We start from the raw sequence: 24,986 nt of genomic DNA, 5'->3' as shown, positions 1-24,986 counted from the left end.
GGCATTTGAAAAAGATGTACTCTATCAAGTTGAGGAAAATTTCGAACTTATACTAACGAACATTATTCAACCATGCATCTTAAACCATGAATTAAGTTGCTGCATTAATTTTTTACTATTTCTTCATGTACATATAACGTTAAAATTAATATTTTGTTCAACATATATAGATATAATTGTCAAATTTCGTGTATTTATTTCTTCATATTTTGAATTCCCTAAAAATTTGGCTTAACCAAAAGTACATACATATGCATGTGCAGTGGACATTCCTCGTTGTTGAAATGATCGATCTTTACCCAACAGATAGATATATTTTTTCATTTTCATAACAATATTCAAACTTTTGCTTAACTGGGGAGCTCGAATATGCTATCACATGCATGTTGTGACAAAGAAACTAAATTAAACAACAGACAGCTGAAAAATAAACACGTAAAGCAAGTAATTATTTCTAACTTCACTTCCTAACACAACTAAGTATTCTGCAAATACTAAATTATTCAATTCATGGCGATCGCATGCTTGTGTACAAGAACATTGATGAAGGCAAATTAGCTTTAATATATACTGAGGTACGATTAGAGGCAAATTTACGATTTGAAGTTTATATACGGTGATTTATTAACATATATACATGGTTTGGACCGAACCTATTGGATTATGTCGAACCTGTACTTTGTTGAAAATATAAGGCGGACCCTTTGATAATATCATAGGACACAAAGAGAATGCAAGAGGGAGATAAACGTTAAACTTACTTCAATCATCAAAAAAACTCCACTCTTACATAATAAACATTACAAGAGATTTATATAGGGACTAAACGATGATTCTAGACATAAAGCTACTAATAGTTTCACACACATACTATGAACTTGTCCACATTGAAATCATGAAATCCATACACCTAGATTTTCTAATAATCATATGGATAACAACAAACACATGAACCGAGACATGCATTTAAACATTTAAGTTTACTATTTTCAACTTTTCATACTAGATCTGACGCATGGCACAATACATATATTACAAGTGCAAATATACACACACTACTCATTAGCTTTCTCCATGTATGTACTTCTGCTTTTCCTCATCAGTCATAAAAGCAGTAATGGGATAAGACCTCCCAAGTCCCACAGGAGTCCTAAAATAAAGTTTCTTTCCATCAGAATTAATGCTCATCTCAGTTGCAGGCACCCAAAGAAGCAGTTGCTTACCCTTAACGCCACTTATTTTTTTCATCCTACCTGTACATATATAATACAAGTCAATAATTAAAAACTTGTTCTATCTAACAATTTAAATTTTTAGATTAGATGGTCACAAAACTTCAACGCTACCTTTCTCCACATATGCAGTGACCTCAGTCGCGTAGCTTATAGGCATTTTAATTGAAGTAAAATAATGCTCGTACGAGGCCTTTTGTTTCATCCACTCGAATCCAGTTTTACGAACATAACCAAATTCTTCAAGGTCTTTAAGAGGAAGCACCCCTTTGGGAAACCTTAAAAATTAATAGAGTAGCTAGTGTATGGTCCCGCCAATGTGACAGAAACATCAAACACCCATGTGCCAAATACTTGGCTGACGTTCTAGCTTGGAGTCAAATAATGCAAAGATTTTTAAGGTTTCCCATTTAATATCTCGTACTGGTATCGGTGCCTGGATAGCGAAGGCAAAGCTGAGATACACCAAAAGATGAGTCTTCCTTTTTAATTTTCAATTTTCCTTTTGAATTATTTCTCAGTTTTTGTTTTATGCAAATGAACTACTAATACTTTTCGTATTTAATTTAATTTAATTTAGTACCAATTATTGATGTTAGACATGACACGAGACGTAAATATACATTCATGTGAAACTTTATGGCAATTATGACTTTTTAGGAGGAAATGACCTTTTATGCACAGCATAAAAATAATGTCCTTATAAAAATCTCAATTCTTATGAAAAGGATTATAAAATTAAAAAAAAAAAATACAATGGACTGCAAATTCAAATCTTTAGAATTTTAGTTTAGATACTCATATTTTTCTGAGTTTTGCTGCTATGTGGAGTATATAGATATTATAAGAAAAAATGATTTTTTTTTTTTTTAAATTCCTAACAAGACGTAATGTGACGGTTAGGAGTCAATTAAGAGTCCGTAATGGAAAAGTTGAGGGATAAGAATGTTTATTGTTCAAAGTTGAGGGAAAAATTTGATTTTTTAAAAGGTTGAGGGGCATAAATTATTTTCACCCTGCCCGTAAAACTACTGATGGTATAGTTAATCATAGTGTCATAGAAGTGGAGTTGAGATTCTTAAGTTTATATGTTCTGAATTCATAGTTCAGTTTAGTTATTGGGTTCACAATTAAATATTTATATATACTTTAATTTAATGAATTTTCTAATACAAATACAAAATAAACAAACAGTTTTTGGAAGGTTGGTCATCAATGACATTTTCAGGAAGGACTTAGAAACTTAATTTGTTATTACTACATGGCAACAAAATTCTAATTATAATCCATGCATATTACGGGGTTAAAAAAAATCCATGCAAATTGGAGCATGTTCTTTTATAGAAAAATGTCTTGAAAATGCCGAATAGCCTCATAAATATATTTACCCGCACCGATTTGACATTTTGCCTCCTTAACTTCAATAAATTTCATCCAGACACTTGAATTGATTTCAATTATTATGATACGGGTTGATTTTGCCGTTTTCAGCTTGATCATATCAATTAACGAGTGCATGCAAACATCATGGGGATCTTTACACAAATAGCCAACTGGATTCATTGTACTTTTCTAGTCGGTATACATAGATTACAAACTGATTATACATTATTATACATCTATCACAATTTTTAATTAAAGTGATCGGTCAAAATGGCGGCTACTTAAGTTGATTCATCAGTATTTTTTGATACACTAGTCATTGACTTTCTCCTTTTCCTCCTTTTAAATGAGATGATCACGCAAATTCAATAAATGAGATGATCACGCAAATTCAATACTATCTTTCTCCATGTACGCAGTGACCTCAGTCCCGTAGCTTACAAGTTTTTTTTGTCTCAGTAAAATAATGTCCAGTTTTGTGAACATAGCCAAATTCTTCAAGGTCTTCTTTAAGAGGAAGTACCCCTTTAGGAAATCCCAAATCTTTCAAGAGCTCTATAGTACGGCGGTAGCATTCTTCAGCTCCATATGCAGTTTCTGGTAAAGAACAGTCTTCTTCAAATGATTTTTGCAGATCACTAGCCATAATATTAATTTTGCAGATGAATATTCAGATAGGAAAACAAAATATACATGTATTGTATGATGCTTCACCTGCAATTGAGGCTTAATTATGGTATGGAGTTTAAATAAATAGAGGAGCCAGAAAGGAGAAAGTGTATGGTCCAGCCCATGAAAAAATCATGTGCCAAATTACTTGGCTGACATTTTTACATAGAGCCAAAGAATGCAAAGATATGGAGGAGATTAAAATTGCTACCTTGGAGCCCACTCAGTTGTAAGTATACCAACACATACAGAAACAGTGACCAGCATTACCGACAATGCGAAAAAGAAAATAGTCCGCGAGGAAAAAATAGAGAGTGCTAGCGGTGCGGTATCATAGTAAGGTGAAAAAATTAGATCGAAAGAAAGTGAATATATAGTGGTCTCTTAGAGTATTTAATTAATCGGGATTAATAGTGTAACAATTCTTACTACAATGGATAATGGATTGTTTTGTTCCTTTTGGCCTATAATTCCTTATTAACAGGATTTATCACAGTAACTGTCCTTGTTACTCTTTTTATTATCGTTGATTACTCCATCTTAGTGTTTCAATTTATTGTTGTTTATACTGTGAATATTTTTTTGTGTGCTCATTTTTTTCAAGAATTGATATCAAGGCACATGTTCTGTTCATTAGTTCTCTGTCCAGGGTCGCTAGTACTATATAGATATATACTCCGTGAAAAAAACATCAAAAATAAAGTCCGCGGTAGCAAAATTTAATGATGATAGCGGTTTCTCCACATGATAAAAAAGAACGAAGGATTTGTTCATCCAACAAGGCTTACACAAGGCAATGAAGCTTATGGTGTAATTATTAACAAAATTAAATAACCAGAAATGAGGGCAAAGTTTTGGTTTCCCATTTGGTATCTGGTACTCGCATTGATACTCCGACTAATTCAAATTCGCACAGTCGTTAAAGAAGGAGCAAAATATATATATATACTGCAAAATATATATGTATAGTCCAAAAGGGGAGGTCCTTTGAAGCTAGTTGAATTAATTGAACGCAATATTTGAACTAGTTGAGTTGTTCTGGAAGTTACTAATTAAAATGTGAGATATACAATCTGTTTCTATAGCAAATTTGGAGGGTTGGTCATTTTCATGAACGACTTAATTAAGAGACTTAATTTGTCTTATGGGTTATTATTTAGTTGGGTTGGGTTTAAATGATGGAGCAGGTTTAAAAAATGATTTCGAGTTATTTTGGGGGATAATTTCCGTCAAGACAGGGGTATATTTCAAAACTTTAAGGATGGAAGGGGTATTTTTGACCCAAAATAAGTTTGGAGGATATTTTTAGCCCTTTTTGCAAAGTAGAGGGGGTATTTTTGACCCTTTACCCATTGTCAAATATACCAAACACAGAGCAAAAGCAATGACAAGCATGATGTATATTAAAAGAACATACATATGATGTCTCTTTGAACAGATGCTTTCAACCGTCATCTTTTAAATTTAAAATTTAAAAATCCCCTTCCCTTCTCTTTCATGCTGGAAAAATATATTCTAAACTTTTGTTCATTAACAATCTAGTTTGGATTAAGTGGTGCACTTGAGACATTATGCAGCCAAGCGTATAAAGCAAGAAGGTACAAGATGCTGGCGATACATCTGCAGACATCATGTATCATATCATTCTTCTCTTCAACTGTGATTGCTGTTATCTGGTGGTATTCCGATACAATTCTGATTAATTTGTTTCATCAAGATCGTGACATAGCTAAAGAAGCAGGGGTGTTCTTGAAATTTCTTATACCTGGATTGTTTGCATATGGTGTTTTGCAAAATGTTTTGAGATTTCTTCAGGCACAGTCAATGCTAGAGTCAATAGTTGGGCTTCCATGGGCATCTTTCGTTATCCACATTTGTATTATTCCGTATGCCTTGGTTCATTGGATAGGTCTTGGTTTTAAAGGAGCATCATTAGCAACATCCATTTCGATCTGGATTTCACTCCTCATGATGGGTCTGCACGTGTTTTTCTCGAATAGCTGCAACCATATTGTCTGGGATGGTTTCTCATTCGAGCCATTTCATCATATCCTTACATACTTGAAGCTGGCTTTGCCCTCTGCTGCCATAGTCTGGTGAGTGAACCATAATATTTAAAAATAGAGGTCTGGCCTTGCTCATGTTTCGCTACCATAATTTCTCAATTTGATGTACATACAGAGTTTGGAGTACTGCGCTTTTGAGATTCTTGTGTTATTGGCTGGTTTGATGCCAAACCCGGAAACAACTACTTCCATAATTGCAATGAGGTAAGCTTCTTTGCCTTAGACCATTGCATTTTCACATTCATGAAGTGAATCTTAGTCTAAATGACATTCTTTTGTGACTTCTCGGTGTAAATACCCAAGCCATCGTCCACTTGATATTTTCCGGTGCAGGCGTAGCTGCAAGGTAATCTACCATGCACTAATATGGTGTCATAACTATGATATCTGAGTTTAACTTTTATACACTGTTCGGTGGAAAAAATTCTTAAATTGTTAGGTTGGTAAGATATATTATAGGTAACTATCCATGATAAGTGATAAGTTATGTTATTTTGCATTTTGATGATTTGACAAAATTTATTCGAGGACCAAATATGTTTACAGGGCGAACAAATAAGGGACCAAATGCGATCAGGTTCTAGCGGTTGAAAAGTCAACTTTACGGTACAAAGCTGGCAATTTCAAGCCTTTATCGTTATGGTTCGGAAGCACAAAGAATAAAACGTGCAATGTTGCAACTCGTTCAAGGCTTATGAGGGACCAGATGAAGAACTAGATAGGGACTAGATGTGATCAGTTCCCTTAGTCGTCGTACAGTCAACTCAGTCAGGGAAACGTTGTTGCCTTTGTACCAGCGCGGCAATCGGTCATGAGCTATATTTTGCTAAGAGGCCCAAGCAAACAATGAAATGTCCCCCTCACATCTCACATGACCTCATATAAACAACATGTTACAAAGGTAACCTCACACTTGAAAAATCTGAAAATTTCATATATCTCAAAGTGCAAGCAGCCGCCTCCGAAGGTGCTCTCAAGAACAAAGCTACAACAAACAAGAAGAAACAGTTCTCAATCACTGAAGTTGTTTTAAGTCCTTAGGTTTGTTGAGTCTTTTTCTTTTGTTCTTATTTTGTATTCCTACATAGCTTTCAAGAAGTGTAAAAGTAGGACAGATCTTCAACCTTTTTGAGTTATTCACTTGGCTAGAGTTAGTCAAGGTGTGTTATTCCTTGATAGAGTTATTGTAAAGGCCTTGCAACAGAGTTGTTGTAATGGGGAGGAATTAAGAGGTTAATTCCTAGGTTGCAATAGGTTGTAATCTGAAAGTTACTCAGTTTAGTGGGTTTGAGGAAATCCTACTGGAGTAGGTCGTGATTTTTAATCCCTTACGCAAGGAGTTTTCCACGTAAATATCTTGTGTTATTTACTTTCTATCGTACGTAAGGGAACAGATAGAGAACCTGATTCTCTATACTATCTGGTGGATTCGTATATTCTATCAATTGGTATCAGAGCTGGTTCTTTCTGAAAAGTTAACACTTAGAAAGGATGTTCTTAATGGCTGCTCTACCAAACCTAGAGGAAGGACATTCTAGCAAAAGACCACAGAGATTCAATGGAAAGTATTATGGATGGTGGAAGACAAGGATGCACGACTTCATCATGGCTGAAGATTCTGAGTTGTGGGACATCATTTGTGATGGTTCGCATGTCCCTATGAAGACTAATAGGGCTGGTGTTGCAAAAGCTCCAAAAACAAGGAAGGAATATACTGAGCCTGATAGAAAGGTTCTTGAAAAGAACTTCAAAGCCAAGAAAATCCTTGTTTATGGTATTGGACCGGATGAGTATAATTGTTTCTCATCTATGAAACTGCAAAGGATATTTAAGCAGCTCTCCAAACTGCTCATGAGGGAACTTGTCAAGTGAAGCGACAAAATAGACATGTTTACCACATAGTATGAACTTTTTAAGATGAAGATGGCGAGTCTATTCATGATATGCATACCATGTTCACCTCCAATCTCACCCCCATAATCTCCAAGCCTTTTCGACCAACACCCTCCAGTTTCCCCTATAAAACCTGCCCCCCCCCCCCCTTAGATAGTAAAAAGTGCGATGAGTCGGACAAAGGTCACTCTGAGTCCTCCGTTGACCATCTTTTTTAGGAAAATTATGCTGAAGGAGAAAAGAGCGGATCAAACATCTTAGAAAGTGAGGCTGAGATAATTGTAGCTGGGTTCATGGAAGTGGTTGAGAGGTTGAAGGGAAGGGAACTAGTGAGGGAACCGGTGCCTCAACTCAGGGGGAATTTGGTTCCTATGTGTTTAAGGCTGCCTCTGTATGGGATGGGACACCAAGTTCCTCTAAGAGTCATCATAGAAACCACTTCCCACCGTGTGTCAACTATTACTGTGCTTCAAAGAAAGAAAAATTAAGAAAAGACAAATCAGCAGTGGTTGCTGAAGAGGGACCTAGTGCTGAGGTTCTGAAAACACAAAAAGTGTTGAATGGAAGGTTGTTTGATCTTGAGATTGCTAAAAATCCTGGGATGAAGGAATTGATGGAGATACTTGAATTTCAAAAATGGAGTCATTTAAAAAAAATGAGATTGTAGGAACCAGGAAGCAGATGTTCACATTGGGCACTCTTGAGGAATGTGAGTGTGTGCCTAAGAAGGGTGGTGTTGGCAGCAGCTCCACGATCTCGAATCCGATTGATGCCCCGGAAAAGGCAAATGACGAGATTAACAGGTTGAAGGCTGCAAATGCCACTTTGAAGACTGAGCTTTAGCAATGTGTAAAGGGAAAGGAAGAACTAGGTGCCTTGGGGGATTTAAAAAAAGAAAATGCTCAGCTGAAAGCCGAGGTAGCAGACCTGAAGAACCTGACATTGCAACTGGTCCAGGACCATAGGGCTGCAAATGAATGAATCGACAAGCTGTTCAAGCTAATTCCTTGAGCTAGTCCTTTCGCTTAGCCTCCCATTTCCTTAATCCCTGTGTCTTCATTTCTAAAATCCATGTTTCCTTGTTCTAATGCATGTTCAATCTTTCCAATCCTTGTTATAATGATTGTGGTGCTCCTGTTTGTTTAATTAACATATTTTTGCGCTAATGAATTTACTAAGTTTTTGCTAGTATTAAATTGGGCATTATCTTTCTCTTTATGCAATGATATTCAGCCTTGTTTGTCTTGTTGTTGCTCATGTTAGTGTTGCCCCAGTGGCCATAAGTTAATGTTGTTGAACTTCTTTTTGCTTGTGCTGTTGTATTTACTCTTTTCAATAATGCCAAAAGAGGGAAGTACTCAAGGGGGTTGATAGTTGGTTGCTGGTTGTTGCTGCTAATATATTGCTGATAATATGTTGTCATATTAGAAGATAAGTCTGTTTCTCAGGGGGAACAAGTAGGGATCTGGTTCTCAAGGAGAATATCAACTTATGTGTTTGTCATCATCAAAAAGAGGAAAATTGATAAGCTGTGCTATCTCGTGTTTTGATGATTTGACAAATTATTTCTCAGGGAGAGAAAGTAGAGATCTGGTTCTCAGGAGAAATATCAATTATGTGTTTGTCATCATCAAAAAGAGAGAAATTGATAAGTTATGCTATTTTGTGTTTTGATGATTTGATAAAACTTATTCGAGGACCAGATATGTTTACAGAGGGAACAGATGAGGGAGCAGATGTGATTAGATTCTAGTTGTTGAAAAGTCAACTCTACAGCTATAAAGTTGTTGACACTGTAGCAGTGTTGCAGCTCATTCAAGGCTTATGAGCGACCAGATGAAGAACCAGATAGGGACCAGATGTGATCACTTCCCTTAGTCGTCGTACAATCAACTCTATAGCTGTAAAAGCTGCTACACTGTACCGACTGGTAGTAGTGCAGCAGCACAACTGTAATTTGCTAAGAGGCCTAAGCAAACAATGAAATGTCCCTCTTACATCTCATATGCCCTCTCATATATAAACAACATGTTACAAGAGTAACCCTAACACTTGAAAAATTTAAAATTTCATATATCTCAAAGTGCAAGCAGCCGCCTCTCAAGGTGCTCTCAAGAACAAAGCTACAACAAACAAGAAGGACCAGTTCCAATCACTGAAGATGTTTTGAGTCCTTAGTTTTGTTGAGTCTTTTTCTTTTGTTCTTATTTTGTATTCCTACATAGCTTTCAAGAAGTGTAAAAGTAGGACAAATCTTGACCTTTCTAAGTTATTTACTTGGCTAGAGTTAGTCAAGGTGTGTTCTTTGCATTGAGTTATTGTAAAGGCCTTGCAATAGAGTTGTTGTAAGGGGGAGGGATTATGAGGTTAATTACTAGGTTGCAAATTGCAATAGGTTGTAATATGAAAGTTTCTCAGTTTAGTGAAGTTTGAGGAAATCCTACCGGAGTAGGTCGTTGTTTTTAATCCCTCAAGCAAGGAGTTTTCCACACAAATATCTTGTGTTATTTACTTTCTGTATTGCATCAGGGAATAGATAGAGAACCACACTGTCTGATGGACTAGTATATTCTATCAATAAGTTAGATTAGTTTACAAAAAAGATAGGGGTGAATTGCTACAACTGGTTAACATGCATGCATATATAATGTACTAGGAGTAACGATTATTACATCGTAAATGTATGTAAGTTAAATCCTCTTAATACGATGGACTCGTATATTCTATCAATAATTTAGATTAGTTTACAAAAAAGATAAGGGTGAATTGCTACAACTGGTTAACATGCATGCATATATAATGTACTAGGAGTAACGATTATTACATTGTAAATGTATGTAAGTTAAATCTTCTTCTTATTATCCCTCAATTTATCAGTGATACCAAACAAATATGCAGCACCAGAGTTGCAAACGAGTTAGGAGCTGGAAATCCTGACAGAGCTAAACATGTTGTGTCTGTTACTCTCGTGCAATCTATTGTTGTAGGTCTTGATATTTGGTTGACTCTATTTTGTTATCATATTTCCTGGGCTGGCTTCTTCAGTGATAGCGCGGAGATAATTAACAAATTTGCCTCCATGACACCTCTTCTTTTAATATCCATTATATTTGATATCTCTCAAGGAATTTTATCAGGTCGGATTTTTGTTTCTATAATATTCGTGATATTGTATGTGTGTGTATGTAATGTATATGTATATAATAGTTTTGGCATTCTCAATAAACTTAATAAAATTATACATTGAATTGATCAGGGGTGGCTAGAGGATGGGGGTGGCAGCGTTGTGCTATGTGCATCAACTTGGGAACATTCTATTTCATCAGCATGCCAATAGCATGCCTCACTGCTTTCAAGTTCAACCTACATACTCAGGTAATTCAAGTGCAGCCACGCTTTATTTGTTCTATCTTGTAGACGTATTCAAGATATAAACTTGATGAATTCAACCTTAATGCTTTTTTCTGCTTGAACTTATTGTATTTTTTGGACTATGAGTTTATAATTTAAAGTTTGACAAATTTTTAGTAGGTCTAATATGTATGTGTGTGTGTATATATATGTAGAGAGAGAGAGAGAGAGACAAAGTGAGATCTTGAATAATCTATTCTGGTGGAAAGTCAGTAGTACTAGGGCCTTCGAGTTGGAATTTCCAATTATAAACAAGTTTAGCGAAGACACCTCGATTTCTACTGCGACAGAGGGAGGTATTCATAATAGAGTCAGTCCGGATAAAAGGAAGAATCCAATCTCCTTCTTGATGATCGTATTGGCCTTGCAACGAACTGAATGTAATTGTTACTTTCCAAAAATCTTGCTTCAAATAAAAAAAGGTCTATTTTCCACGTAGTTCGTCGATCAAACCAACAATTCTCTTCTCAAAGTAATAAAGAGAGTCTTTTTCTAGTTAGACTATCAATGGAATGAAAGAACCGTCCCTACCTAAACACACACAGACGCGCGCGCGCGCACACACACATATTACATGTCGAAGAATAATATTTGGTTCGCGGTTGAACCCTGTTGCACACGAGGTTCCGTCCGTGCCATATCATGTGGTTTTCCCACAAAATTTCGCTTGCTTTAATATATTTAATAACAATTAATATAGAATTGAGGTATAGTTTATTGATTGAAGTTTTTGTTTTTGACAAAATATGATGCAGGGTTTATGGATTGGCTTGATATGTGCTCTAGATTGCCAAGCGTCTGGCTCATTGCTACTGATATTGTTGACCAGATGGAAAAAAGTAGAGGGCTCAACAAATAGCAATAGAGAAACTGAACTTCTAGCTTAATTTGCTCATTGGCCACTGGTGCCATCTCTTCTTCTCCATATCGTCTTATCCTTTGGATTTAGGAGTTTACCTTTTATAATTGTCTAAAATATACCTACATAGAGAGCAAAAGCAATGACAAGCATTATTACTCGGGACTACTAGTATAAATTATAAAATTTCTTATTATCGTGGATTACTTTGCTCTTCTCGACCCATGATTTTTTTCCTATCCTTATTATTCTTTTTATTGTCGTTGATTACTATTTCTTGGTGTTTCGCTTTATAAATTGTTGTTTTATATTGTGAATAATTTTTGTGTGTGTTAATTCTCAACAATTAGTATTAGAGCACATGTTATACTCGTTCGCAGGAATACTATCCACGATCGCCAGTAATATATATACTCGGTGTAAGAAATATCAAAAATAAAGTACGAGTTCTCAAAATGGCACATAAGAATGAAGGATTTGCTCACCGTACAAGAGTTACACATGCAAGGCAATGAAGCTTATGGTATAATTATTAACATTTTTTTTTTAAACCAGAAACGAGGCAAAGATTTTTCTTTTGGTTTCTCATCTGATATCTGATACTCGTATTGGTGCTCTGACTAATTCAAATTCGCACGACATAAAATTCGTTAAAGTAGGAGCAAAGTATAGCTGTATATTACAAGTCAACATAAAAGCTCTGGTTGAAGAGTTGTTAACTAATTATTCTGCCAAACGCTAGTTGTAGCCCTGTTTGGATGGTTGTTTTCTCGTGGTTCATTAATGTATGGTTTTCTATGAAACCATGTTTGTATCCATTGTTCTTAAAATATGTTGTATAGTGTTGTAAACCCGTTGTAATTTCGTAGATATATAACCATGAAAAAATTCAATTTTTGTAACCACAGATTTAGTGATTTTTGCGTGGTTACTTATTTGATTTCTCCGTTATACCCCCACCCCAACTACCCCACCTCTCTGTCACCCAACCCATCCTACCACCCACCACCCCCACCCGCTATGCCTCACCAACACCCAACCCCACCCGACAATCACTCACCCCCACCCTACCACCCTCAACCCACAGCCACCCACGCCCACCCACCCCCCACTTATTTTTTAAAGTTCATATTTTATCCTTTACCAGAGTTTTTTATATATATATATATATATATATATATATATATTAATTTCTAATTAAGAGTTAAGGGTATTTTAGTAAACTTACATGTTATTATACAGTACCATACAATCAAACCAAATAATAAAAATGTTATTAAACCACAACAAACGATACAGTCTATCCAAATATTGTGTTCATTAATACAGTAATACAATACAACACTCCATACTGTACATTAATGAACCAGGGAAACAACTATCCAAACAGAGTGTAAAGGAAAAGTGCTAGTTGAATTAATTGATTGAACGCAATATATGAACTAGTTGAGTTGTTCTTTGTACGTAACTAACTAAAATGCGAGATATAAAATTTATCGTTGGAATTGTCTTTTCTTAATAGACATACTTAATTATAATAGGTAGCACAATTTTTTTTTTGAATTTACCTATGATCGTATCAAATAATAGGCTAGTTTTTAATCTTATAAAAATAAATTGAAAAATACTGAACCTTACCTAATAATTTTTAATGTATGAATTATCTATTTCTTTGGCTTTTGTCAAAATATCAGCGGACCAATGTGCCTATCTATTAGTTCGGGCTTCGGGTTCTATGTCTGATGCTATGGATTGGATACTAATTCGTGACGTACTCAATTTTAATTTAATTAATAATTGATCAGGATAACTTTTTTAAAAATATATATGCAGTTTAAAAATAGTAAAACAACAATTTTTTTGCCTTGAATGGGTTGTCTAACATTCCAAGTCCCAACTCTCAAGCTTATTCCGTTGCTCCTATTGAAATCTAATTTTTGCGATTTTGAGTAGCATATCATAAGGTATTGGCTATTTTTTCTTTTGTATCATATCTTAGTCGACTCAATTCATGTGTGACATTCTAGACATGTTTTTGCACAGATTGTCCCTTCTTTTGGGGTGGTATTTAATGTTTGCCCCTCAAATTGTTGGTCTTTAATTTTTTCCCTTCACTTAAAAAGGTGGCCGAAAATACCCGAAGGTTCTGGGTTCGAACCTCCGCTCAATAAAAAAAAATACTAATTTCGCAAGGTAAGACTTTTGCAAAGAGTCTGCCTTATGCGGCAGGCTTTGCCTTAAGTCATAACTAAAAGTCCGCCTGTTTAGTTATGCCTTAAGGTAAAGTCTACTGGAACCGGCAGAAGCATAACTAAAAGTTTTCTTTACAAGGCAAAGTCTGTCGTCTCCTGCATAGGTTCTATGTAACTTCACCCAAATAGGCATAAGTTCATTGAAACCTATGCCTTGCGAAAATATTATTATTTTTGACTCTACTGGGTTTCAAATCCAGAACCTCGAGGTATTTTCAGCCACCTTTTTAAGCGAAGTACAAAATTTAAAGACCAGCAAATTGATGGGAAAAAATTAAAGACCAGTGTGTATGAAGGGCAATCGTGCAAATTGTCCCTTTCTTGTACTGAGTAAAAGCGAAATATCTTCTCTCAATTCTTGGCAGAGGGAAGCCCCATGACCGACTGAACCGAGGCTGGGGTAGATAGAGGAAGAGAAGATTTATTGAATGCTCGCGGGCATTTATTGATGTGTGGAATAATGAGATAAATCTCTATCCTGAATATGTTTTGTTTTTTAAAATGAACTTATACCACTAGACGGTGTGTATAGCGGCTTTTATTATTAATTATCTAATTTAATCCTCTATAGAGAGAAGTAGATACCAGTCATATAACGAACTTCTGGATCTACTAATGAACAAGCGTGCAAAATTAAGAGTTAGAGAGACGTAGATATTCTATGGTCATTACAATTTACATAGTTTATATTTTCAGTTTACATACGCATAACCTATAAGAAAACAGGCAAGCTCAATAAAAAATAAAAAAAAAAACAGGAGAAGAGAAGGCGATTATTTTCGAAGAAGAAAATAGTCGGAGATACTTTATTGAATTTAGTTAATGGCCATATAAAAACTTACAAATATAATTGGACTCAGTCCCACTAAACTACTAACAAGATTCCACTAAATAAATTCCCCTAAACTTTACGAAAAGATCACAACTCTAGAAACTAGGAGAAATATCAGGAATTAAAAATAACAAAATAACAAGTGAAAGCTAAAAAATAGCTATGCTGCAGACTTTGTCCACATTAACATGTGACTGATGTTGTATAGCTTTAACGTACAGATCTCATATTGAATTCACAGTGAAAATTTCACTATTCATCTCTTCTAAATATCTAGCATCTCTATATAACCATCTGTTCAAGACTACTCCCAATCTATCGGTATCCAATTTGCTTTAGGATAATAATAACCCTATTTGGTCTAGTCTCATCAATTGCTTTCTGGTATATCAATGGCAAAGTCACCAAGTCACCAGTTACCACTAGCATTATCCAGTGAAAAATGGACAAACAGGTGGTGGAATAAGTTACTAGTATTAGCTTGTAATGGTTACTTCCATGAACACACGAAGCAGATAATGATTTTGTGGCCAATGATTGTTCTGTCGAGTAACTTCTTATTCACCAATCTTGTATCCATCATGTTCGCTGGTCACCTTGGCAAACTTGAACTTGCTGCCTCAAGTCTTGCTAATTCCTGGGCTACGGTCACTGGTTTCTCTTTCATGGTATACAACTAATTTCCTCTTAACACTCTGTTTGGATGGTTGTTACATATTGTATCGTATTATATTTATATGTGTTGTACTGTATCGCACTCTTTTGTTTCGAAGAATACAACGTTTGGAAAAGTTGTATCGTACTCCATCGTGATATAATGTCGCACATTAACAATTCGAAGGATAAACCTACAAGGAAAGTAGGGTACAGGGTAGAACTACTACAAAAAGATAGAGTAGATGATAAATAAGATTATTAGACAATAAGTAAAGATGAAATGAGAAAAAGAAATAAGGTAATGATGCGATCACACCAAATTGGTGCTTACACGAAATGAGACTTTTCGTCGTTACAAATGATGATTTTAATGATACAATAAGATTTAAGTAACAATAAAAAAAAATATTGTATTTAAATTAGCAACACAGTACAATACAATAGGTAACAACCATCCAAACAAGTTATGAGATTATGTGCATTTAATTACTCGCTAACTCTGTGGTCCTTTGAAATACTAGAATTAGCGTAGTTCAGTAATATTTGAATTTTCGAGTAACACATAGTACATTATTTTGAGTTTTTCTAGATATTGAGAAGAGAAGAAGAAGGTGCCTGTAAATGTTGTCTTGGAGGTGCAAAACATGTATTTATAACACATTAGATGTCTATTAAAAGAACATACATATGATGTCTCTTTGAACAGATGCTTTCAACCGTCATCTTTTAAATTTAAAATTTAAAAATCCCCATCCCTTCTCTATCATGCTGGAAAAATATATTCTAAACTTTTGTTAATTAACAATCTAGTTTGGATTAAGTGGCGCACTTGAGACATTATGCAGCCAAGCGTATGAAGCAAGAAGGTACACGATGCTGGCTATACATCTGCAGACATCATGTATCATATCATTCTTCTCTTCAACTGTGATTGCTGTTATCTGGTGGTATTCCGATTCAATTCTGATTAATTTCTTTCATCAAGATCGTGACATAGCTAAAGAAGCAGGGGTGTTCCTGAAATTTCTTATACCTGGATTGTTTGCATATGGTGTTTTGCAAAATGTTTTGAGATTTCTTCGGGCACAGTCAATTCTCGAGTCTATAGTTGGGCTTCCATGGGCGTCTTTCGTTATCCACATTTGTATTATTCCGTATGCCTTGGTTCATTGGATAGGTCTTGGTTTTAAAGGAGCATCATTAGCAACATCTATTTCGATCTGGATTTCACTCCTCATGATGGGTCTATACGTGTTTTTCTCGAATAGATGCAACCATATCGTTTGGGATGGTTTCTCATTCGAGCCATTTCATCATATCCTTACATACTTGAAGCTGGCTTTGCCCTCTGCTGCCATAGTCTGGTAAGTGAACCATAATATTTAAAACTATAGGCCTGCCCTTGCTCATGTTTCGCTACCATAATTTCTTAATTTGATGCACATACATAGTTTGGAGTACTGCGCTTTTGAGATTCTCGTGTTATTGGCTGGTTTGATGCCAAACCCGGAAACAACTACTTCCATAATTGCAATGAGGTAAGCTTCTTTGCCTTAGACCATTACATTTTCACATTCATGAAGGCTGAATCTTAGTCTAGCTGACATTCTTTTGGTTGTGACTTCTCAGTGTAAATACCCAAGCCATCGTCCACTTTATATTTTCCGGTGCATGCGTAGCTACAAGGTAATCTACTATGCACCAATATGGTGTCATAACTATGATATCTGAGTTTAACTTTTATACACTGTTCGGTGGAAAAAATTCTTAAATTGTTAGGTTGGTAAGATATATAGGTAACTATCCATGATAAGTGATAAGCTATGTTATTTTGCGTTTTGATGATTTGACAAAATTTATTCGAGGACCAAATATGTTTACAGAGGGAACAAATGAGGGACCAAATGCAATCAGGTTCTAGCTATTGAAAAGTCAACTCTATAGCTGTAAAGCTGCTGACACTCTATCAGTACAGTAGTGCAGAAGCACAACAACAGTGCAACAGTGTTGTAACTCGTTCAAGGCTTATGAGGGACCAGATGAAGAACTAGATAGGGACTAGATGTGATTAGTTCCCCTAGTTATCGTACAGTTAACTCTTCAGCGGTAAATATTCTTTCTTGTACCAGACCGAGCGACGGCGTGCTGCAAAGATGTATTTTGCTAAACAACAACAACATACCCAGTTAAATCCCACAGTGTGGGGTGCGGGAGGGCTAAATGTACGCAGACCTTACCCTCACTTTAGTAGGGAGGATGTTTCCGAAAGACCCTCGGGTCAACAGAAAACAATGGGAGAAAAGTCAGATATCGACAGGCAAATCAAAGCAATGCGAAAATGAGAAAAAAACAAGGGCAAAGAAGTCATGATAAAACAGCACGGAGAGACAAGACCCAACACATAAAAGCAGGAGACATAGGGCAATAAAAAGTAGAGCAAAACTTTGCCTACTAGTGCGACAGAAAAGCGAGACTACCTACTAGCCTTCTACCCTAATCTGAGCCCTCCACAACCTCCTATCTAAGGTCATGTCCTCGGTAATCTAAAACAACGCAAAGTCCTGCCTAATCACCTCTCCCCAATATTTCTTTGGCCTTCCTCAACCTCTTCTAAAACCGTCCAAAGCCAACCTCTCATACCTCCGAACTGGGGCATTTATGCCTCTCCTCTTCACATGCCCAAACCATCTCAACCTCGCTTCCCGCATCTTGTCCTCCACCGATGCCACTCCCACCTTGTCCCTGATGTCCTCATTCCTGATCCTATCTCTTCTAGTGTGCCCACATATCCACCGTAATATTCTCATTTTCGCGACTTTCATCTTCTGCACGTGAGAGTTCTTGACTGGCCAACACTCTGCTCCGTACAATAGAGTCGGTCTAACCACTACTTTGTAGAACTTGCCCTTAAGTTTTGGTGACACTTTCTTGTCACACAACACTCCGGAAGCGAGCCTCCATTTTAAACATCCTGCACCAATACGATGTGTGACATCATCGTCAATATCCTCATTTTCTTGCATAATGAACCCAAGATACTTGAAATTTCCTTTCTTTTGAATGACCTGAGTACCAAGCTTTACTTCCACGTCAGCCTCACGGTACACCCATCGAACTCGCACTCAGTACTCTGTTTTGGTCCTACTCAACTTGAATCCTTTAGACTCTAACGTTTGTCTCCAATCCTCTAGCTTAGAGTTGACTCCGCTGCGATTCTCGTCTATCATGACTATGTCATCCGCGAACAACATACACCATGGCACCTCACCTTAAATTTGTCGCGTCAATCCATCCATCACCAAGGCAAATAGAAATGGGCTAAGGGCTGATCCCGGATGCAAACCCATCAGAACTGGGGAAGTGCTCCGAGTCTCCTCCTATAGTTCTCACTCCGGTCTTGGCTCCATGATACATGTCCTTGATCGCTCTAATGTACGCCTAAGTAAACAATGAAATGTCCCTCTCACATCTCACATGACCTCATATAAACAACATGTTACAAGGGTAACCTCACACTTGAAAAATCTAAAAATTTCATATATCGCAAAGTGCAACCAGTCGCCTCTCAAGGTGATCTCAAGACCAAAGTTACAACAAATAAGAAGAAACAGTTCGCAATCACTAAAGTTGTTTTAAGTCCTTAGGTTTACTGAGTCTTTTTCTTTTGTTCTTATTTTGTATTCCTACACAGCTTTCAAGAAGTGTAAAAGTAGGACAGATCTTCTACCTTTTTGAGTTGTTCACTTGGCTAGAGCTAGTCAAGGTGTTTTTTCACAACAGAGTTATTGTAAAGGCCTTGCAACAGAGTTGTTGTAATGGGGAGGTATTAAGAAGTTAATTCCTAGGTTTCAATAGGTTGTAATCTAAAAGTCACTCAGTTTAGTGGATTTGAGGAAATCCTACTGGAGTAGGTCGTGATTTTTAATCCCTTGAGCAAGGAATTTTCCACGTAAATATCTTGTGTTATTTACTTTCTGTCTTATGTAAGGGAACAGATAGACAACCAGATTCTCTATACTATTTGGTAGATCGTATATTCTATCAATTGGCATCAGAGCTGGTTCTTTCTAAAAAGTTAACACTTAGAAAGGATCTTCTTAGTGGTTGCTCTACCAAACCTAGAGGAAGGACAACCTAGCAAAAGACCACCAAGGTTCAATGGAAAGTATTATGGATGATAGAAGACAAGGATGCACGACTTATTCATGGCTGAAGATTCTGAGTTGTGGGACATTATTTGTGGTGGTTCGCATGTCCCTATGATGGCTGATGAGGCTGGTGTTGCAAAAGTTCCAAAAACAAGGAAGGAATATAATGAGACTGACAGAAAGGTTCTTGAAAAGAACTTCAAAGCCAAGAAAATCCTTTTTTATGGTATTGGATGGGATGAGTATAATCATATCTCATCTATGAAACTACAAAAGAAATTTAAGTAGCTCTCCAAACTGCTCACAAGGGAACTATTCAAGTGAAGCTGTCCAAAATAGACATGCTTACCACATACTATGAACTTTTTAAGATGAAGGATGGTGAGTCTATTCATGATATGCATACCATATTTACCTCCAATCTCACCCCAAAATCTCCAAGCCTTTTCGACCAACACCCTCCAGTTTCACCTATAAAACCTGCCCTCCCTTAGATAATAAAAAGTGCTATGAGTCGGACAAAGGTCACTCTGAGTCCTCTGTTGACCATTTTTTTAGGAAAATTATGCTGAAGGAGAAAAGAGGGGATCAATCATCTTAGAAAGTAAGGCTGAGATAATTGTAGCTGGGTTCATGGAAGCGGTTGAGTGGTTGAAGGGAAGGGAACTAGTGAGGGAACAGGTGCCTCAACTCAGGGATAATCTGGTTCCTCTATGGTTAAGACGACCTATTTGGGATGGGACTCCAAGTTCCTCTAAGATTCATCGTAGAAACCACTCCACAGCGTGTGTCAACCTTTACTGTGCTTCAAAGAGAGAAAAATTAACAAAGGACAAATTAGCAGTGGTTGCTGAAGAGGGCCTAGTGCTGAGGTTCTGAAAACTCAAAAAGTGTTGAATGGAAGGGTGTCTGATCTTGAGATTGCTAAAAATCCTGGGATGAAGGAATTGATAGAGATACTTGAATTTCAAAAATGCAGGCATTTAAAAAAGAGGAGATTATGGGAACCAGGAAACAGATGTTCACATTGGGCGCTCTTGAGGAATGTGAGTGTATGCCTAAGAAGGGTGGTGTTGGCAGCAGCTCCACGATCTCGAATTTGATTAATGCCCAGGAAAAAGGCAAATGAGGATATTAACAGGTTGAAGGCTGAAAATGCCATTCTAAAGACTAAGCTTCAGCAATTTGTAAAGGGAAGGAAGGAAACAGGTGCCTTGGAGGATTTAAAAAGAAAATACTCAGCTAAAAGCCGAGGTAGAAGACCTGTAGAAAAAGTGGAGCACCAGACATTGCAACTGGTCCAGGACCATAGGGCCATAAATGAATGAATCTTCAAGCTGTTCAAGCAAATTCCTTGAGCTGGTCCTTTATCTTAGCCTCCTATTTCCTTAATCCCCATGTCTTCATTTCTAAAACCCATGTTTCCTTGTTCTAAAGCCTGTTCAATCTTTCCAATCCTTGTTATAATGACTGTGGTGCTCCTATTTGTTTAATTAACATATTGTGTGCTGAAGAATTTACTAAGTTTTTGCTGGTATTAAATTAGGCATGATCTTTCTCTTTATGCAATGATATTCAGCCTTGTTTGTCTTGTTGTTGCTCATGTTAATGTTGCCCCAGTGGCCATGAGTTAACGTTGTTGAACTTCTTTTTGCTTGTGCTGCTGTATTTACTCTTTCCAATGATGCCAAAAGGGGGAAGTACTCAGGGGGGTTGATAGTTGGTTGCTGCTGCTAATATGTTGCTGATAATAAGTTATCATATTAGAAGATAAGTCTGTTTCTCAGAGGGAACAAGTAGGGATCTGGTTCTCCGGAAGAATATCAACTTATGTGTTTGTCATCATCAAAAAAAAGAAAATTGATAAGCTCTGCTATCTCGTGTTTTGATGATTTGACAAACTGTTTCTCAAGGAGAGCAAGTAGGGATGCGTTCCAGGGGATATATCAATTACGTGTTTGTCATCATCAAAAAGAGAGAAATTGATAAGTTATTCTATTTTGTGTTTTGATGATTTGATAAAAATTATTCGAGGACCAGATATGTTTACAGAGGGAACAAATGAGAGACCAGATGCGATTAGATTCTAGCTATATAAAAGTCAACTCTACAGCTGTAAAGTTGCGACATCGCAGTCGTAAATAGATGCGAAGCACTTGACAAAGGCGAGAGTGTTGCATCTCGTTCAAGGCTTATGAGGGACCAGATGAAGAACTAGATAGGGACCAGATGTGATCAGTTCCTTAGTCATCCTATATAGCTTTCGGGAAGTGCAAAAGTAGCACAAATCTTCAACCTTTCTGAGCTATTTACTTGGCTAGAGTTAGTCAAGGTGTGTTCTTTGCAATAGAGTTATTTTAAATGCCTTGCAATAGAGTTGTTGTAAGGGGGAGGGATTATGAGGCTAATTACTAGGTTGCAATAGGTTGTAATATGAAAGTTTCTCTGTTTAGTGAAGTTTGAGGAAATCCTGCTAGAGTAGGTCGTTGTTTTTAATCCCTTGAGTAAGGAGTTTTCCACGCAAATATCTCATGTTATTTACTTTTTGTATTGCTTCAGGGAACATATAGAGAATCACACTGTCTGATGGACTCGTATATTCTATCAATAAGTTAGATTAGTTTACAAAAAATATAGGGGTGAATTGCTACAACTGGTTAACATGCATGCATATATAATGTACTAGGAGTAATGATTGTTACATTGTAAATGTATGTAAGTTAAATCCTCTTCTATCTGATGGACTCGTATATTCTATCAATAATTTAGATTAGTTTACAAAAAATATAGGGGTGAATTGCTACAACTCGTTAACATGCATGCATATATAATGTACGAGGAGTAACAATTATTACATTGTAAATGTATGTAAGTTAAATCTTCTTCTTATTATCCCTCAATTTATCAGTGATACCAAATTAATGTGTATATCTAATAAATATGCAGCACCAGAGTTGCAAACGAGTTAGGAGCTGGAAATCCTGACAGAGTTAAACATGTTGTTTCTGTTACTCTCGTGAAATCTATTATTGTAGGTCTTGCTATTTGGTTGACTCTATTTTATTATCATATTGCCTGGGCTGGCCTCTTCAGTGATAGAGCAGAGATAATTAACAAATTTGCCTCCATGACACCTCTTCTTTTAATATCCAATATATTCGATATCTCTCAAGGAATTTTATCAGGTCAGATTTTTGTTTCTATAATATTCGTGATATTGTATGTGTGTATTATGTATATATATATGTAATAGTTTTGGCATTCACAATAAACTTAATAAAATTGCACATTGAATTGATCAGGGGTGGCTAGAGGATTGGGGTGGCAGCGTTGTGCTATGTGCATCAACTTGGGAACATTATATTTCATCGGCATGCCAATAGCATGCCTCATTGCTTTCAAGTTCAACCTACAGACTCAGGTAGACACGTTCAAGATTTAAACTTGATGAATTCTACCTTAATTCTTTTTTCTGCTTGAACTTATTGTATTTTTTGGATTATGAGTTTATAATTTAAAGTTTGACAAAGTTTTAGTAGGTCTAATAGGTGTGTGTGTGTATTTGTGTGTGTAGAGAGAGATAGATATCTTGCATAATCTAATCTTTTGCAAAGTCAGTAGTACTAGGGCCTTCGAGTTGGAATTTCCAATTATAAACAAGTTTAGCGAAGACACCTCGATTTCTACGGCGACAGAGGGAAGTATTCAAAATAGAGTGAGTCCCGATAAAAGGAAGAATCCAATCTCCTTCTTCATTATCGTATTGGCCTTGCAACAAACTGAATGGAATTGTTACTTTCCAAAAATCTTGCTTCAAATAAAAAAAGGTCTATTTTCCCACGTAGTTCGTCGATCAAACCAACAATTCTCTTCACAAATTAATAAAGAGAGTCTTTTTCTAGTTAGACTTCTATCAATGGAACGAAAGAACCGTCCCTTCCTAAACACACACAGACACTCACGCGCAAGCGCGTGCTCACAAATATATATATATATATATATATATATATATATATATATATATATATATATATATATATATATATATATATATATATATATATATATATATATATATATATATATATATATATATATAATGTATATATGTCTATATATACATCTTCCAACAAAACCAATTAAAACTATTAAATCCAAAAACCTTATATAATATAGGACAGTTCTCAAGTACAACACAATTATATAGGAGTGAGGAAGTACCGAGTAGGATTGTTAAAACATTTTATTTAAAAAACGGTATAAATTTCCTTCTTTATCCTTTGAACTTTTCTTATCAAAAAATTTAAACCCACTGTATCGGGTAAGGATACAGCTAGTCCGGTTCAAACGGTAGCCGGTAAAGACTTATCAAATCCGTTGATAGCTGTCATTCTTCTTCCTTTTTGCAAGTGTGCTTTTCTTTGTTGAAGTTGCTCCTTGCGTAATTGTCTTTGATCGTCTTCGTCTTGTTTGGAGAGATGGACATCCCTCATCTTCACTTTTCGAAGAATAATATTTGGTTCGCGGTTGAACCCTGTTGCGCATGGGCTTCCGTTCGTGCCCTATCATGTGGTTTTTCCACAAAATTTCGCTGGCTTTAATATATTTAATAACAATTAATATAGAATTGAGGTATAGTTTATTGATTAAAGCTTTTGTTTTTGACAAAATATGATGCAGGGTTTATGGATTGGCTTGATATGTGCTCTAGGTTGCCAAGCTTCTGGCTCATTGCTACTGACATTGTTGACCAGATGGAAAAAAGTAGAGGGCTCAACAAATAGCAATAGAGAAACTGAACTTCTAGCTTAATTTGCTCATTGGCCACTGGTGCCATCTCTTCTTCTCCATATCGTCTATTTATCCTTTGGATTTAGGAGTTTACCTTTTATAATTGTCTAAAATATACCTACATAGAGAGCAAAAGCAATGACAAGCATTATTACTCGGGACTAGTAGTATAAATTATAAAATTTCTTATTATCGTGGATTACTTTGCTCTTCTCGACCCATGATTTTTTTCCTATCCTTATTATTCTTTTTATTGTCGTTGATTACTATTTCTTGGTGTTTCGCTTTATAAATTGTTGTTTTATATTGTGAATAATTTTTGTGTGTGTTAATTCTCAACAATTATATTAGACCACATGTTATACTCGGTCGCAGGAATACTATCCGCGATTGCCAGTAATATATATACTCGGTGTAAGAAATATCAAAAATAAAGTACGAGTTCTCAAAATGGCACATAAGAATGAAGGATTTGCTCACCGCACGAGAGTTACACATGCAAGGCAATGAAGCTTATGGTATAATTATTAACCAAAACAAAAAAAAAAAAAAAAAAAAAATTTAACCAGGAACGAGGCAAAGATTTTTCTTTTGGTTTCTTATATGATATCTGATACTCGTATTGGTGTTCCGACTAATTCAAATTCGCACTGCATAAAATTCGTTATAGTAGGAGCAAAATATAGCTGTGTATTACAAGTGTTGACACCCAATTTTTTCCCTCCTCTATTCCAATTTATTTCCTCGGGCTTTTAAATTTATTAACGAGCTAAATACTTTATTTTCACCACTA

The 24,986-nt window shown here is 36.1% G+C and overlaps 3 protein-coding genes across 3 annotated transcripts; 2 read left to right on the top strand and 1 right to left on the bottom strand.

Annotated features, from left to right (window-relative positions):
• Window positions 1-1,062: 1,062 nt before the first annotated feature.
• On the bottom strand, window positions 1,063-3,261 carry LOC132067641 (uncharacterized). The gene is made up of 3 exons (XM_059460938.1): window positions 3,153-3,261; window positions 1,347-1,511; window positions 1,063-1,253 (listed from the first exon to the last, which is right to left on the bottom strand). Exons 1-3 carry the CDS (start codon window positions 3,259-3,261, stop codon window positions 1,063-1,065), a joined length of 465 nt encoding a protein of 154 aa, XP_059316921.1.
• An 863-nt stretch (window positions 3,262-4,124) lies between these two features.
• Window positions 4,125-11,541, top strand: LOC132067630 (protein DETOXIFICATION 18-like). The gene is made up of 7 exons (XM_059460929.1): window positions 4,125-4,160; window positions 4,827-5,380; window positions 5,468-5,553; window positions 5,639-5,696; window positions 10,142-10,380; window positions 10,500-10,618; window positions 11,410-11,541. The coding sequence occupies exons 1-7, from the start codon at window positions 4,125-4,127 to the stop codon at window positions 11,539-11,541; spliced, it is 1,224 nt and encodes a 407-aa protein (XP_059316912.1).
• A 3,309-nt stretch (window positions 11,542-14,850) lies between these two features.
• LOC132060363 (protein DETOXIFICATION 18-like) lies at window positions 14,851-24,229 on the top strand. The gene is made up of 7 exons (XM_059453386.1): window positions 14,851-15,265; window positions 16,065-16,618; window positions 16,706-16,792; window positions 16,884-16,940; window positions 22,349-22,587; window positions 22,705-22,823; window positions 24,083-24,229. The coding sequence occupies exons 1-7, from the start codon at window positions 14,990-14,992 to the stop codon at window positions 24,212-24,214; spliced, it is 1,464 nt and encodes a 487-aa protein (XP_059309369.1). The 5' UTR covers window positions 14,851-14,989; the 3' UTR covers window positions 24,215-24,229.
• Window positions 24,230-24,986: the final 757 nt, after the last annotated feature.

Source organism: Lycium ferocissimum, chromosome 1 (genome assembly GCF_029784015.1).
Source record: "Lycium ferocissimum isolate CSIRO_LF1 chromosome 1, AGI_CSIRO_Lferr_CH_V1, whole genome shotgun sequence".
Classification (NCBI taxonomy): domain Eukaryota; kingdom Viridiplantae; phylum Streptophyta; class Magnoliopsida; order Solanales; family Solanaceae; genus Lycium; species Lycium ferocissimum.
Note: the sequence above shows the minus strand (reverse complement) of the source record. Positions and strands in the feature narration are given on the sequence as shown.

Coding starts and splice junctions, on each gene's coding strand:
- LOC132060363 (XM_059453386.1), top strand. CDS start 14,990: ATGGCAAAGTCACCAAGTCACCAGTTACCACTAGCATTATCCAGTGAA. Junction 15,266..16,064: donor TCACTGGTTTCTCTTTCATG/GTATACAACTAA, acceptor TTAACAATCTAG/TTTGGATTAAGTGGCGCACT. Junction 16,793..16,883: donor ACTTCCATAATTGCAATGAG/GTAAGCTTCTTT, acceptor GTGACTTCTCAG/TGTAAATACCCAAGCCATCG.
- LOC132067641 (XM_059460938.1), bottom strand. CDS start 3,261: ATGGCTAGTGATCTGCAAAAATCATTTGAAGAAGACTGTTCTTTACCA. Junction 1,512..3,152: donor AGAGCTCTTGAAAGATTTGG/GATTTCCTAAAG, acceptor ATTAATTTTTAA/GGTTTCCCAAAGGGGTGCTT. Junction 1,254..1,346: donor CACTGCATATGTGGAGAAAG/GTAGCGTTGAAG, acceptor ATATATGTACAG/GTAGGATGAAAAAAATAAGT.
- LOC132067630 (XM_059460929.1), top strand. CDS start 4,125: ATGAGGGCAAAGTTTTGGTTTCCCATTTGGTATCTG. Junction 5,697..10,141: donor GGTGCAGGCGTAGCTGCAAG/GTAATCTACCAT, acceptor ACAAATATGCAG/CACCAGAGTTGCAAACGAGT. Junction 10,381..10,499: donor CTCTCAAGGAATTTTATCAG/GTCGGATTTTTG, acceptor TGAATTGATCAG/GGGTGGCTAGAGGATGGGGG.